Here is a 15609-nt window from a genome sequence, read left to right as displayed (position 1 = left end):
ATTTTTCTATAACCCAATGATAAGATTGTGGTTCCCTGAATATCACACAGGAGAGAGAAGCAGCACAAGTAAAAGGAAGGGCGGGCTGCCTCTGCCTTAGGAGGCTGCATGTTTTCAAAGCTTCCTTCAAACACCTTTAAGCTTTGCTTTCGATGTCTAACTCATCCCATTCTTTAAAAGATCCTTACTGCCTATCTAGAAATGTTCAGGAAAATAACCCAGCATCTAAAGCAATGTTTCCCCCATGCAGCTCTTCCTGCCAAAATCCAGATGAGTGTTGCATAGGCTGGGGAGCACCGGGCTTATACAATTTATAGATTCAGGTCAGTAGCACTTCTGGCCAGGCCAGGGCTCCTGCTGGATGCCTGGAATGAGCAGGACAGGTAGGGATTTTTCCACTGGATGCAGCAGGGTTCCAAATAGTTAAATTCTACACGTGGGATGCAGTTTAATTCTCTGAGCACTCATCTCAGCAGTGCTGTTACAAAACCCCTCAATGGCTGCATGGACTGTGGTCCCCAATCTAATTAAAAGGAAGCTTTTTCTGCCAACTGTTTAGACCTCGTAATTCCAGCACATATAATCAGATTTCAAGACCCTCTCTAAATTAAGCTGTCTGGAGACTGAATCAAGGCACTCTAAACTTATATCTGAAAATTAGTCTTACTCATTCCCATCTGCTGCAGCAGAACAATGAGAGGCTGTTTTGTGGGGTAAAGTTCTTTCACCTCACTTGAGCAGGTGCTGGGGGGGAAGCACCATGTTGCTCTAGCATGAGGATTTGTCCCAAAGAAGAAGGTAAGTCCTTGCAGTTCAGGAGAACAGGAAGTATTCCTTTCAACAGAGCACCTGTTGTATGCAGGTATGCACCTGTCTATGTTCAAGACACCATCTTAAGAAGCAGAGGTTATTCTTCAAAATTATTTATTTTATAGAAAGACAAATAAAACAACATCAGTACTATAAGCTGTGTGCAACTCGTGTGCTTAGGGAAGATGTTCACCATCTTTCTTGTGTAAACTCCTGCTATTCAGCAACTTTATCCAACTTTCTTCCGGCTACAATAAAGTCTAAATGTGCTTCAAGTCTTTAAACAAGGATCAGTGAGTGTCATCCAAGAACTTCTTCACAGAAGAAAACTGAAAACTTGACCAGACAAACGGTAAAACCCATATTCCCTGGAGCTACCCAGTGAAATCCAAAACTGAACACTTAACCTGACAAACAGTAAAACCCTTTTTCCCTGTGCTACCCAGTAAAATCCAGACAGAGGTCAGGATCGTGGGAAGTCATCTGCAGATAGATGCGTCGGGACAGTTCCGGCCCAATGTGCCGGGAAGTGGCCGTCACACCCTCCCCACGGTGCACAGGGATATTGGCCAGCATGTTCTCCCGCTCCTGGTCCGAGGAGCATCGCTCATAGGCCTAAAAGCAACACAAAAGGAACAATGGGATCACCCACTTGAATCCATCCTTCAAAAACCAAAGCTATGCACCTGTACCTGCTCTGCCCTTCCACAATGTCCACACATTTTTCACTTGGTCTCTGCCCAAGTCCCATCTGTGAGTTAGGAGAGTGGAGCCAGTGCTGCTCCCTCAGTGGGAAGCCAGAACAGTGGGTGCCAAAGATTCAGTTCCTTTGTTAACTTACTGAACTGCTCATACAGAATCATTGTGTCTAATTTAATACTGATTAAATTACTTCTTTCACCCCCTGCATGAGCTGGCTGCCTGCACACAGTTCTGGGTATCCCTGAGGCATCCTCACCTGGATCAAGAGCTGAGGAGAAGGGTAGGCAGACACAATAGCCTCAGCCATCTCAGAGCTGACACGGTTAAATTGCTGTATCTGCCTCTTCCAAACTTTCAAGAGACCCTTTCCAGAAGAATCCACCTTCACCCCTCCGCAGCAGCCCTTCTCCAAGTAGAAAGAGAACCCTGTGTTCTCTCGCTCTCGCCTAAGGAGAACAAGGAATGAGGAAGCAAAGGAGACAATGTGGCTGCGATGAAAATCCTGTCCCTGCCATCTGTTGTCAGAGAGCCAGGGCGCTGTCCCTCACTTGAGTTGTCAGAGACACAACTGGCATCAAAGGAAACATGAACAATTTGACCCTGTTTTCTTTACATACATTACCAATCTCTTTTAAGACCCAGATTGCTATTGAAAAAGAAACAATCCTGTATTCAACAGCAATCTTGGCACAAGCCAACTTGCAGACAAAGTGGTAAACAAGAATTCACCTTCTGGCTGTGAGCCATAACAAATCACTTTTAGATATCATTTTTAATGACATCTCAGCTCTTGTCATGGCTGACATGAAAATCCAGCAGCTGCTGTGATAGGAATGCCAGGATTGCATGAGACTGCACAATATGGCTCTCTTGGCGATCACTGTGCAACAAGCTGCTGTCCTCCCTTATCAATGGAAAGAGACAAATGGTTCATTCTCAGGCATGTCTCTTAGCTACACACTGAAAAAGAAAAGCTGGCACTCTAAGAGGCAACCTTACTTGCATTCCCTTCTCCTTCCAAAAATCTGACTCAAAACACGAGCTGTACTTGATGTTAAGGCTCCAGTGTGAAACCTGAAGGTTGTGAGCCACCGGAATGAAATGTCCAAAGAAGCTGCGGACACCCCATTCCTGGAAGTGTTCAGTGCCAGGCTGGATGGAGCACTAAGCAACCTGGTCTAGTGGAAAGTGTCCCTGCCCATGGCAGGGAGTTGGATTAGATCATCTTTAAGGTCCCTTCCAACCCAAACTAGCCTGTAACTATGAAACCTGACTCTGTCCTGACCACTCTGTGGGCAGGACATCAATTTCAAGAACAAGTCCTGTGTTGAAGGAGCTGCAATAGCAGCTGCTCTGTCACCAGTGCCTTTAAGAACCGTCATGCCCTTGTTGTACCTGCCATTCCCTCCCAGTAGCTTAAAGAGCAGCCTCTCCAAAGGTAGGACCAAACCTCTGCTTACTTGTACGGTGCCTCAGCCACAGCTTTTGTGAACATAGTGGCATATTCCCCAAGTTCCTCATTGCTCTCAAAAATGCTGATTTGGACTTGAGTGCTCAGCTGCAGATCCACCAGGGCCTGTAACACCATTGGGAACAACAAATGGCATAATCAGTCTTGTTGCATCAAATTCCATTTGTGTCTGAAGCAGAAATGGGTCACAGATGTCCTGCTGTAGGACAAGAACCTTCACACTCTGTCTATTTTGGGAGCAGTTAACTTAAGACACTGACTATTTAGGGGCAGTCTGTCTCCTGACAGTTAATATCACCTTTGAGCTGCTTCAGCTCCTCTGTGGCTCTTGTTGTGAATAGGCCATCACCAGTGAGTGGGCTTTGCCAATGGGCCATGAAGGGCAAGAGGTGCTGAGACTGACATCAACATCCAGGTGAATGAGACACTTCAGTCTGTGTGGGAGCAGGTACATGACTGAGCAGCAGGGAGCTGAACCCAAAGAGCTCTGTCCACAGACTGATGGATTAATGAATAATGAAAGCCATGTACTCTCATCCATAAAATTGTGTGACTGGGTCAAGTGTTCAAATACTGGGAGACAACAGATGATGGCTACATGTCTATTTTAAATCACTCACTTCTTTCACATCCATTCTGGATAAGTCCAGGCCAGAATCCTTAACCTCCTTTTTTCTCCTTTCTCCCCGTTTCTCTTGATTCCCACTCGCTGCTGTCTGTCGCAGCCTTTGTTTTGGCTGAACTTGGAGAGACCTAAAAAGAGTAAAGTAACTGTGGTGATAGTCTGGATGGACCTTTGCTTCTGTTTCTGTATAAAAAGTGGTGGAGCAATTCTGGGAATGCCCCTTGTACTCCAGTATTTGCTAGAAGGAATTAACATAAACACCTATGGCAATTTTAAAGGCCAGAGAAAACACAGAAACAGTCAGAGGGAAGAAGTCTGACCTGAAATAATTTTCTACTCCAACTACTGCCAGAGCCAGAATTCTCCCAGGCATTTTCTCCATCATATGAGCTACACAGCTCTGCAGGGTCTCCTTTTGCCTTTCTGCACAGCCATCAGCGTTCTACAAAGATGAATGGGAAAAATAAGGAGTTAAACCATTTTGAGGTACACAGAGGAGCACAGCAAATTATGGCCCTGGCTGTAGGTCTGCAGATAAGTCTGTTCATCCTTGCTCTTCAGGGCAAGCAGGCAATACTTGATCCCATGTAAAGTTAGAGCAGAAAGAAAGAAAAAAATAAACCCACTTAACAATGTGTGAAAAAGTTTTAACTAACGAAGAAAGTTTGTCAGAACTTTACATTATACAACCCATTAATGGCTCCTAAACCTATATTTCTGTTTTAATGAAACACTGCAGTCCTCCCACACCAAAACCTTTCTGCTACTAAGAGAGACGACAGAACATTGGTTTTGCAACAAGGCACGTTCAGGAGCACAAAAGTCAAGCATTCTCACTTGCTTGTAGCTGTGAGCCATGGACAAAAACTCCTCCAAGCCAAGCAGAACCAGGACATTTGGTTCTTCTATCCATTCATCTCCTCCTCCCATCTGTTCAGATATGAAAACAAACAGGCCACAGTCTGTTTAGAATTCACTCAGATTCCCACTCAGAGCTCTGAGCAGGGAGATTAGAGGGTGTTTACTTGGGTTGCTAAATACAATTACTAACGACTGCAAGTAACACTTGAAGAAAAGGGCAAGATTATCAAAATTTTGTTCGCATACCTGTGATGACACTGTCTTTCTCCTCCAGGTGATGCTGCAGGGAACAGCGTGGCTCTCAAACACACAGGAATAATTGGCAGCCTGCAAAGCACTAAGGATCTGCTCGCCACCTTCTACCTGTAAGATGACTGAAATCGATGCACGGGTCAGGCCTCCAGAGAGAGGAGACAACAGTCAATACAAGGCAGGTGCAGGCTGTGAGGTCAACTACCTGGATCTAGCACCACTGTTATGTATTTCTGGCACTCTCCCGGCCGCTGAGCTTTCAGCATCTTGGCAATGGCTCTCTTCCTCTCTCTCTCCTCCTCCTGCTCCCTCCTCTTTTCTTCTTGCTCCTTCTTTCTCTGCCACACATTCTGGCAGATTGCCTCCCGTTCCTTCTGACTATATTGTCGCTTCTTGAGAGGGAGCGATGTTTCTGGCCTTTCTCTGCATACCGGGGGGCTACTAGGCCTGTCTGAGTCGACTGGCAAAGAGCACAAGGAGGATCTCTCAGCGCTGCGTGCACCATTCTCAGTGGCACAAACCAATTCTCCAGACGGCGCCAGGTCTTCCCGCAGCCCTTCACTCCCAGAAGCCATCAGGTCACCACTAGCACAAAGCCCAGATGCCTCTCCTGTATCGCCAGTGCTCAGGTTGAAAGGCTCAGGCTCCGCTCCCACCCTCATCTTGACCGTCTCATCCAAAGGGACGACGTCCATCACCTCCTCACCCATCTCTTCGCTCCCGCTGCTCACCATCTCGGCAACCTCTGCCGCTTCAGGATTAGGAGAAGGAGACCGCGGGCGGCTCGGCTCGCCGAGCCATGAGGACGGCTGCAGCAGGGAAGCCAAGGAGGGCAGGTTCTCCTCCTCGCTACTCTCAGATCCCGACTCGCTCTCCGCCATCCCCAGTCTCCTCAGGGGCACCGGCGCGCGCCTGAGGGGAAAGCCCGCGCCGGCCGCTGGTTGGCCCGGAGGCGCGTGCGGTGGGCGGTGATTGGTCCGAACGCTCGCGACGGCACCTTCTCGGCCCAATCAGCACCCGCGCGTGGCCGTGCGCGTCGCCTTCCCAGCGGGAAGAGGAAGGGGAAGCGGCGCCATCAAGATGGCGGCGCTGGGACGGCTCTGTGAGTGAGGGCCTGTGTCAGCTCATTACCCTCTGAGGGGTGGGGAGCGGGGTTTGGCCGTGGAGCGGGAGGGATGAGCTAGGGAGAAGGTGCCCCAGGGAGGTCACCCCGTAGGATGTCGTACCCCCGGTGGGATGTCACCGCCGGTAGCGAGAAGCCGAGGCTTTCGCCTTTGCCTGGAGCTGAGGCGGAGCTCTGGCGATGAGTGGGTTTGTGTATGTGAAACTGTAACTATAGTTCGTCTTCGTCTAATTTCATGTACATTGTCAAGTTCTTAGAGGCTTTAATTTACTTAATGGGTCATCTCCTGAAAGTAATAGGGTTTGGACCCTTTCCTCAACAGTGTTTCATAGAATTATGGACAGATTTGGGTTGCAAGGAACCTTAAAGATCATCTTCTTCCAATTCCTGCCACGGGCAGGGACGCCTTTCATTAGAGCAGGCTGCAGTAAGCCCCATCCAACCTGGGATTGAACACATCCAGTGATGGGACACGTTTCCAGCTCACTGAGTATCCGTGAAGATCGATTGAGTTAAAATAGTGGTTTTGCTATTAAGGTTAAGGAAACAAGATAACCACTGTTCTGCTCTAACCTGCTGCTTAACAGGCTAAATAGAGGAATTCAGAAAAATTATGTTTGTCTCCTAAGTGCCTGAAAGGCGGTACTGAAGAGATTTTTAAGATAGTGATGACTTGGGTTGAGAAGGAACTTAAAGATCATCCAGCTCCTACTCCTGCCATGGGCAGACACCTTTCACTAGACCATCTTGCTCCATGCCCTGTTCAACCTGGCCTTAAACACTTCCCTTAAACTGTGAGGATTAATGAAAAAACTGCTCCAGACAGTTTGTTCCCTTTTTGCCACACAGGGGCTCTGTATTCCTTCTTAGAGCATTTAATCATAGAATTACAGAACCACTAAGGTTGGAAAAGACCTCCAATACTAGCAAGTCCAACCTTTATGCTCCTTCTGAATACTCTTTAGACTGTTTCTGGCTAGTCATACATGTTTATATATTTTCCAGAATTGGAGTCTGCTCATATATAAGATTTCAGGGTGTAACTGTGTAAGTAAATGCCACTTGGTCAAAGAGGAAACTGAAGCAAATCACAACTCCTCTTTTCTCAAAGCACTGTAAGAGCAATCTACAGCAACCAGTGACATCTGTGCTCCATTTTACAAGAATGAAACAGGAATTTGTGCACATCATTTAACATTGGTGCTGAGAGTATTATTCTTACCTGGGCAACAGCAGCACTTGAGATGTGGCCTTTCTTCAAGGAACTTAGGCCATTTTGGTCTGATTTATCTTGGAAGTGTTTTTTGTTTCTCCCAGAGCTTTCATTTGCCTTTAATTTTAAAGCCTGCCTTAACTGATATCCTTTGCTGATAGAAAGAATTATGTGTGATAGTTTTTCCAGCTGATGATGTTGTTCTTTTTCCTAACCTAGTTCTAACCACTTGCCATACAAGCCTGGTTGCTGTCAGGTGGGCTTCTAAGAAGAGTGGGGGCAGCTCGAAAAACCTAGGTGGCCGCAGCCCGGGGAAACGCTATGGGTTCAAAAAAGTCGAAGGTAGGTCTGAGTATCTTATTTGCATTTCACTGGGTTCTCCACAGCTTCTCTCCCCTGACACATGTTAGTTGTTGAGTCTTTCCAGAGATGGGCAGGGCACTTTTCCAGGAGAATGAGAAGGGGAGGATCAGTGAAACCTCATGATCAAGGGTTGTTGGTGGGAGGGCAGGGTGAGTCAGCTCCCCCCACCATGAGCCCGCCGGCTGCCAGCCAAAATTGCCTACAGAAAACGTACTTTGGTTCTAACTTTGCCTTTCCAGAGGGCCCAGGAGGAGGGAGCACTGTGGGACACCTCATAACTGCACTGCACTTTCCCCCCACGCTGTGTGGAAAAACTGAGTATTTCCAGTGTTTACAAAGGAGAGAATTACAAGGCTTAGCAAGAAGCCAAAGTGCAGATTCTTGCAGTTGAGTGCTTAATAATTATTAGCTTTGCTGATGGAAACATATCAATGTAAATGCAATAAAACAAATGCCTTCAGCAGCCAGAAAATGCCTTGTACCCTAGAAGCAATCTTTTCACAGATTTGACTTTTTGCCATGGTCTGTCAGTTTCCCTTTTATTTCCTGCTAATAGCATTTTTGTTCAGATGTTTTTAGCATTTGAAGTAATTTTTTCTTAGAAAATGCCTACAGAAAGCTGGGATTTGTAAGTCCTGGAATCATTTGTGTTATGCCAGGGCTCTGGGGAGCTGTTTCTTTGCAGTCTGATTGTATCACTCTGTTGTAGGTGCATTTGTCCATGCAGGAAACATTTTGGCTACGCAGCGGTTGATTCGCTGGCATCCCGGCGCTCACGTAAGGCCTTTTCTCTCTTTGGTTCTCAGCAGTGCCCCCACCACAGTCCCCACCACATATTCACTGCCTCCTCTCTTTCAGTCTCATTCTTAATGCTCATCCCTGTGATCTGTGGTGTTAGTCACAGAGCCTGCTCAGAGCCTCAGCTGTGTTCATGGGACTCAGGGAAGGTCTGCAAGTAGTGGATATCCCAGAACACTTGGGTGACCTGACTGGGCACTTGTGCTTCAGGGTGGAATGGGTGTCTCGTGTCTCATACTGAGCACCATTGCAAACTGGTTGCTGGAAGCAAGTTGTACAATTTTATTTTAAAATATAAAGCAACAGATGCTGTTGAAGGCAGAGTATCAAACAAGGCAGACCAATGATCAGATCTGTGTTAGTTGTGGATGTCCAGCCTGTCCTTTCTAATGCTTCTCATCCTCTCCCAGGTGGGGATGGGCCGTAACAAGACACTCTATGCCCTGGAGGATGGGATTGTGAGATACACCAAAGAGGTCTATGTGCCCCCACCCCGCAGCAGCGAGAGCAGGGATGTGATCTGCCAGCTGCCCAAAGGAGCAGTCCTTTATAAAACTTTCATCAGTGTTGTCCCTACCACAGAGGTAGGAAACTTCAAACTCATCACAATGCTGTGAACCTGCCATGTCATGTGGGCACAGAGGAAAAGGACAGACCACTACAGCTATACTGGCATCTGAAGACAAGAGTGGCTCTGAAGATACCACTTTAGAACTTGGTTTTGCTCCTGAAGCACTTGTGATCTGTGTTCAGGCACTGAGATCACCTGCTGGCATTTTAAAGAGTCTTTAATAAATGCTGTGGGGCAGCTGAAGGTCTTGGCTACTCATGGAATGTGTTACCATGGTCATTTAGTATCTGGAGAGCCTGTTCTGTTGTGCCACTGGATAAATACCCTCTACAATCACTCTTGTGTCAGTACTTGTACTGCTAATAATTCCCTCTATTTTTGCTTATTTTTAGTCATTACTATTCTGTTTGTACCTTAATTCACAATACTGCAGAACAGATCCTTTTCCACATGCACCTAATGCTGTGTACCTGGAAGCTGGATTTTTCCCTCTACCTCACTCACTTCAATGATTAACTTAAGTATCTGACTATTCCTTTTACTGGCCATGTGAAGCAAGTTCACCAGCCTAACTCTAACTCATTACTGAGTTCAGGGGGCCTGGCAAGATGCCCAAATCTGGGCTGGTATTTGAAATTCAGCAGCTGGAGGTGTATGATAAAGCATTATCCAGGATACTCATCCTTTTATCTTTGAGTCATTACATGGTATTTTTGAGTTTGTATTGCTCAAAGTAAAGGAGCTTCAATGTGTTGTGCCCAAACTGATCTCATTTTATCTACAGGTTTGTAAACAATTTGAAACATTGACTCTGCAGTAGAAAACAGGTTATCAAAATCATTAATGTAAGGACACCGGTGTTGACGTTACTTAGACAATTCTGCTCTGCAGAAGATCAGGTGAACTGGGTCAGCCATACATGTCCTCCTGTACTTCACAATCTTCATGTAGACCTCCAGCTGTTCAGTCCAGGCATCTGTCCTTTCCCAGCCTGCAAATCCAGTCCCATGGTTCATCTTGGTGGTCCATATTTGGGTATAACCCATGGAGCCCCTCCACATCTGTGTGTGGGGTCTGTATAGAACTGCTGTCAGTCCCAGAGGTTGTTGGTGCCAGAGCACGCAGTGATGCTCTAGAGCACATCCCTTCTGCCACTCACAGGTGAGGATTTCCATCTGGCAGCCAATCCAGATACCATGAAACACACTCAATAACCTAAGAAACAGGTGAAGCAGCACACCACCAGTGCCTGAGGTCTGATCCTTTGTACAGGCAGAAGTGCTGCCTCACAGAGATATGAAATGCTGTTCCTGAGGAGCTCTGGTGTAGCAGACCTTCCCCTTGGCTTTGCCCTGTGCAGCTCCAGCAGCTGGAGCTTTGCCTTTGGTGTTTGCCAGAGAAGAGTGAGCAGATGTCCTTGGTTCCTCTTCTCAGTGCAGTACCCAGCAATGGCTCTGTGGTTGTCCTTGTGCTGCAAGGGGGATATTCCTGATGGCTGGGTTGGGCTTGCCTGTGTCTCAGCCAGCTGTGGATCTGGGTGAAGGTTGGGTCATTCCCTGTGGAGGAAAATGGTATCCCAGGCACTTCTGTTGCTGACAGCACAGGAAGCAGCAGTACACTGAGGCCAAGGCCTTACACCACAGTGTTTCGCTGAGTTTGGTGGCTGAGGGGGGCATTGAAAGAGTCTGGAACACCATGTCTGTCCAAGGTCTCTGAGCTTATTCCTGTTCCTGAGAGAGCTGGAGGATGCCTCAGAGCATGCTCATAAGGAGGTGGCATCTATTGAGGAAAGAGGAAATGCATTACAGTGGATCAGAAATAACCAGGAGATTATCCCACCTCTTCTTACAGTGCGGATGAAAAGGCTCACAACTGCCACAGACTGAAATTAAACCCCTGCAGTTCACCAGAACAGCTGCCTGTAGGCTGGGGAACACCTGGAGGTGAGAGCATCAGTCTGGAACATGGCACAAACCTGCTGAGAGACACATTCTCCCCTCACACTCTGTGCTCTTCCCTGTTCCCCTTCAAGGACTTGGCAGAAGGCCAGAACAAACTTGACTTTTGTTGAGAGAGGGCTGAAGTTTGCTTCCCCTTGACTGTAAGAAAAATTACTGGGATTTACACAAGTACCTACAAACCAGGTGTTGTACCCAGGTCTCAGCAGCAAGTCTCACTGCACAGAGAGAGGAACCTCTAAGCCTTGTCACGGTTATTTTGGCAGAGCTGGGCTAGATTTCTCCACACAGGTGACAGGAAGTGGCGTGAGGATGTTGTGGAAGAGCTTCCAGCACCATTCCTCTACTATTTGCCTTCAATTTTACTCTCCTGTGCACTTGTTGCCCAGGTTTCATAGAATCACAGAATGGTTTGGGTTGCAAGGGACCTTAAAGATCATCCAGTTCAACCCCTGCATGGGCAGGGACACCTTCCACTGTATCAGGCTGGTACTTTTCTGGCAGATGTCATTAGATACAGCTCCAAACACTGAGTGGCAATGGTTGTCTATGCCAGGCTTTATGGTACAGCTCTAAGAGCTCAAAATCCAGGTAAATGGAACTTTAAATGCCTTACTAAGGGTTTCAAATGTTTTTGTTCTGCTTTAGACAATGAGGTCTCTAAATGGGAGCATCTCAGGATGCTGCCACAGGACCTACTTGGGAGGATGCACTCACTTTTCCCTGTTCAGCTGTGGGAGAGCAGATCTTAAACATCATAACAAGCAAAGCCTCCTGCTCATAAATAAGCCATAAACACTACAAGGAGTCTCCCTATGAGTGTCCTGCAGGGAGAAGGAAGCAAGAACCCATGAAAGCCTTAGAGATCCAAAAATAACACAACCTAGACTTGTATGGAGCAGGTGATCCGAAGAGCCTGCCCTTTCTCCCTGGGGTTTTGCCCTGCCTCCTGGTACAGGCATTTCTGCAAATGCACTGGGGGAGGGGAGATGGATCATTAACCAGCACAGATGTACACCAGAGGAGCCTCTTGATACACTCTGTGCTTTCCCAGAGATAAAAGCTATCGGGGGAAGGCAATCACAGAGCACAGAGTCCTCGGCTACCACCAACTGCTGAAGCAAGACACAGATACGGACCACAGTGGTGACTGCCATGGGCTTCTGCCAGCCCCCCACTGCAGGGAGGGGAGCTCACCTCCTGGGATGGCTCTGCCCACAGCCCAAACCTGTCAGCAATCATCTGATGGATTTCCCGCTGGCGATCTTTCTTCCGCACGCTCTCGTAGCTGGGCAGGCGGGGCTGCTCCCAGGACGGGAGCTGGTACGTGCTGGGGGGTCCGACACAGAAGAGCTCGTCTCCCTAGAAATGCCCATCCCCAGAAAAGGGGTCAGTGTGATGGTGGCTCTCATCACCAGAAGTTCATGTCCAGATGCAACCTTGAGTTAATACAAGGTTCAAAGCTGTAGGTAGTTGTAGGCTCCTCTGAACACCCAGAGAGGATATCCGTCCTCCCAGGAGCCAATTACACCGTGACCAGGCAGGATCCCAAGCTCCCAGGATCTACCATTGGCACTTCATTCCCAAACACCTCAAGGCACTGTGGTGTCCTCTGCAATATTCCTTCCCTCCACATGATACCCACCCCCAGGGTTTTTACATGCTGGCAGCACTTCCCAAAGTTGTGGGATAGCACCAGAAGATGCTGCCCAGCACCTTTAGCCCCAGACAAACCCCATAACCAGAGTCTTCTTCCAAGCTCTAGAGTACCTTTGCCATCATTCCCACCCAGCTCCCAGGAGGGACCCTGCCATCACCTGCATGCCCGGGTTCTCAGCAGTGCTCTCCAGCCGTGAGGCTCCACGCTGGGGTCCCACCAGCTGCTGGCTGCTGCTGAAGTAGGGCGGGGGGCGGTCCTGGAACGAGGAGGAGATGAGCAAAGACAAAATCCCTCACATCCTTCCCAGGAGACAGCAGAGCTCAACCAGCTCTCATGGGACAGCAGGACCCTGGCAAAGGAACGGCTTCTCCTTCTGCCCATGTGGCTCCTGCAGCTCTCACTGCTGGCAGCAGCCCCTGCCTGTTCAATGACACCAACAGATCTGGGACATTCTCCCTGGCAGTGCAGGGTCTGCTCCAAGGGCTGGAGCCTGCTGGAGCAGAGCACAGCCAGAGGGACAGTCTCAGCTCCAGGGCAGGGTTTCATTGAAAATCAGCAGAACCATCTCTTTTTGGGGGACAACAAAAAACAACCCAGCTATTCCACTGGTGTAGGTAAGAGCTCTATCACATGCTCAGGGTTACTGAATTTGTATGCTCTTATCTACAGAGGTTGTGGTTTCAGGATAATGCAGCAAGCAAATCTGCAGGGCAATAGCTGTGCTGTTCCCAAGCTGTCATGCTCCAGTTAAAGTGGATTCCCTGTCAAGGTGTTGAGTAACAGTGAGCAGAAATCCTGTTCACAGAGAACAGCCCCTCAAGCCAGAGCCAGGACTTGAGCCATGGCTGTACCTTGCACTCAGAAAACCCCAAATCTGACAGCAGAAACCAGCCCAGAGACTCCCAGGACAACCAGGGATGCACAGGGAGGACTGTGAAGATTTACTTTTGCTCTTAACAACCAAGGAAACATTTGTTTTGGCCCTACAGTACAACTGCAGAAGCTGCAGGAACACAGCACCCAGCTGTTGGTTCAGTAACTGATGAGCAAAACCAGTGCAACTATTCCTGCCCAAAAGCTGCCTCACACACTACAACTGCTTCTCTTTTTCTGAAGGGAACACATTCTATATATGTTCCCTTTCCATATTTAATTCCTTGCATCCATCCTTCCGCACAGGCCTTTGCTAAAGGTAAGATGCCTGCTTGAAGTTTCCCCCTCAGAGCTCGGGGACCATCCCACACTGCCCCAGGGAGCAGCTCTACAGGGCAGGGGAGCACAGCAGGGCCTGCTCCCAACGTGTGCCACGGGCAGGCAACAGGAGAGAAGAGAGGGAAAGGAGTGGAGACATTCAGACAAGGGCACCATCAGTGCAGCCTATTTCCACTGTGATTTCTGCTGGGGACTTCCTAGCCTGTGCTGGACTATTAGATTTGCTTTTCATAGATCTAGCAGTCTCTCCACCCCTTGCTACTGAGGCTGAATATCCATCCACTCTTCTCCCAGGGACTGCAAAGTGGTGCCTGCAGCCCTCCCCTCAAGACCCATCCTTGCAGCTCTGGGGGCTGAGCTTTCCCCAGGCAGTCACTGCCACAAAAGCAATGCTGGCTGCACACGCTGTTGTTTTTCCATCAGCTTCCCTAGATGAAAGCCAGCCCCAGGAAATTATAGATGTGAGCAAAAGGGCTTTGTGTTTCACTGCTCCTTCCCCAGGAGCTGTGCACAAGACAGCCAGTTGTCAGGGATGCGGGTGGCTTTGTCTGCCTTTGCCCTCAGCTTCCAGCTCCCTTCCCTGCTGGGCCCCTTCCTATACAGCACAGCTCGACCCCACACATGACTGTGCAGGGGGAGGAGAACCTCTCCTCCGAGCTGTGTGGAGGGCAGGGAAGCCTTTTAGTGTTGGGCCTTGGAGATACAACCACAATGGCACAGCCAGGCAGGACTGGGTGGGAGGATGGATGGATTTCTCGGATAGAGTGGGAGCAAGGAGGTGGCAGAGCCCAGCTCTGCTTGGAGGACCCATGTCCATCAGCAATCCCAGCCAGGCTGCAGGATGGTAACCCAGCAGTGCAGCCCCACAGACCCAGCTCAAGGGAACAGAAGCTCGGGGGACAGAGGGGGACTCGTGGGCAGAAGGAAGAGAGGGAGGACTCAAAGGACACTCACATACTGGCTTGGGGTCTGGAACAGGCGGCAGGAGCAGAGGAACTGGCAGCACATTGGATCCCGGTGGTACAAGAGCAGCAGCAGGATGAGGATCGCTACGATGAAGACGGAGGTGGACACCGCTGCGGAGAGACGGGAGAGGCGAGAGAGCCGGTGTTTCGATGGGCCCGCGGGCCTCCTCCTCCCGCCCGCTCTCGCCCCGCGCCTGCCGCTCGGAGAAGCCCCTGAGAAGCCAATTCCACCTGCTGCCCGTCCCAAGAGCGGTAAAGCCCCTTTGTGCCCAGCATCTCTCCCTACGAGACCGGGAACAACCTGCAGAGCCAGGAGGGGCTCACCCCATTCCGGACCGCGGCGGCAGGGACGGAACCGCGGGGACCGGCACCGGCACCGGCACCGGCCGTCTCTCGCCCGGGCCTCTCGGCTCCCCCGGCACCACGGCAGGACGCCGGTTCGCCGGTGTTCCGGTCTCCCGGGAGCCCGCGGCTCCCCGCCGGCCCAGCCGCGGATCCGCGGAGCCCACCGGCACCGCCGGCCCGCTCCGCTCCGGCCCCAATCCCGGGACCCCCGGCCTGGGACCGGCTGCTGCAGCGACCGCTACCCCGCCCGCCCCCAGGTATCGCCTTATCGGCACAGCCCGGGAGGCACCGGCAGAGGCCGATCCCGCCCGGCGGCCGCCCCCGCTCCGCTCCCGGCACCGCCGGAGCCCCCGCACGCCACTCACTGGCGGCGATGACGATGGCCAGGACGTTGTTGTCCATGCTGGCGCTGGCCGTCGCTGTGTGGCCCGAGGCCTCCGCGGGCTGCGCCATCCCGACCCCTCCAGCGCCAGCCCCTGCCCGCCGCCCGCGCCCCACAGCCCGCGAGGGGCGGGCCGGGCCCGGGGCGGGGCCCGGAGCGGGCGGGCTCAGCCCCGGGGCTCCCGGGGCTCCCCCTTCGGGCACGCGGCAGAGCCGGCCCCGCTCATCCGCCACTGCCCCGGCCTCGTTCCGCGGTTACCGGAGTCCCGCGGGCCCGGCCGAGCCGCAGCCACTGCCGG

At 50.4% G+C, this 15609-nt stretch overlaps 3 protein-coding genes across 4 annotated transcripts; 1 reads left to right on the top strand and 2 right to left on the bottom strand.

Annotated features, from left to right (window-relative positions):
- Nucleotides 1–910: 910 nt before the first annotated feature.
- EME1 (essential meiotic structure-specific endonuclease 1) lies at nucleotides 911–5671 on the bottom strand. 2 transcript variants are annotated; one of them, XM_086857157.1, is made up of 8 exons: nucleotides 4927–5671; nucleotides 4716–4843; nucleotides 4446–4538; nucleotides 3929–4050; nucleotides 3604–3736; nucleotides 2973–3088; nucleotides 1769–1958; nucleotides 911–1425 (listed from the first exon to the last, which is right to left on the bottom strand). In XM_086857157.1, the coding sequence occupies exons 1-8, from the start codon at nucleotides 5600–5602 to the stop codon at nucleotides 1249–1251; spliced, it is 1635 nt and encodes a 544-aa protein (XP_086713283.1). In that variant the 5' UTR covers nucleotides 5603–5671; the 3' UTR covers nucleotides 911–1248. The 2 variants fall into 2 exon arrangements, with proteins under 2 accessions (XP_086713283.1, XP_086713284.1); XM_086857158.1 differs by lacking the exon at nucleotides 1769–1958 and having other exon boundaries at nucleotides 4927–5602.
- Nucleotides 5662–9032, top strand: MRPL27 (mitochondrial ribosomal protein L27). Its single transcript, XM_023938668.2, has 4 exons — nucleotides 5662–5823; nucleotides 7277–7399; nucleotides 8130–8197; nucleotides 8629–9032. The coding sequence occupies exons 1-4, from the start codon at nucleotides 5802–5804 to the stop codon at nucleotides 8833–8835; spliced, it is 420 nt and encodes a 139-aa protein (XP_023794436.1). The 5' UTR covers nucleotides 5662–5801; the 3' UTR covers nucleotides 8836–9032.
- LOC111937553 (uncharacterized) lies at nucleotides 7926–15545 on the bottom strand. The gene is made up of 5 exons (XM_086857173.1): nucleotides 15295–15545; nucleotides 14574–14695; nucleotides 12565–12663; nucleotides 11945–12109; nucleotides 7926–10568 (listed from the first exon to the last, which is right to left on the bottom strand). Exons 1-5 carry the CDS (start codon nucleotides 15380–15382, stop codon nucleotides 10422–10424), a joined length of 621 nt encoding a protein of 206 aa, XP_086713299.1. The 5' UTR covers nucleotides 15383–15545; the 3' UTR covers nucleotides 7926–10421.
- Between the last annotated feature and the right edge of the window lie 64 nt (nucleotides 15546–15609).

Source organism: Cyanistes caeruleus, chromosome 19, assembly GCF_971803275.1.
Source record: "Cyanistes caeruleus chromosome 19, bCyaCae1.hap1.1, whole genome shotgun sequence".
Classification (NCBI taxonomy): Eukaryota; Metazoa; Chordata; class Aves; order Passeriformes; family Paridae; genus Cyanistes; species Cyanistes caeruleus.
The sequence above is the reverse complement of the archived record's forward strand: the minus strand, read 5'-3'. Positions and strand labels throughout refer to the sequence as shown.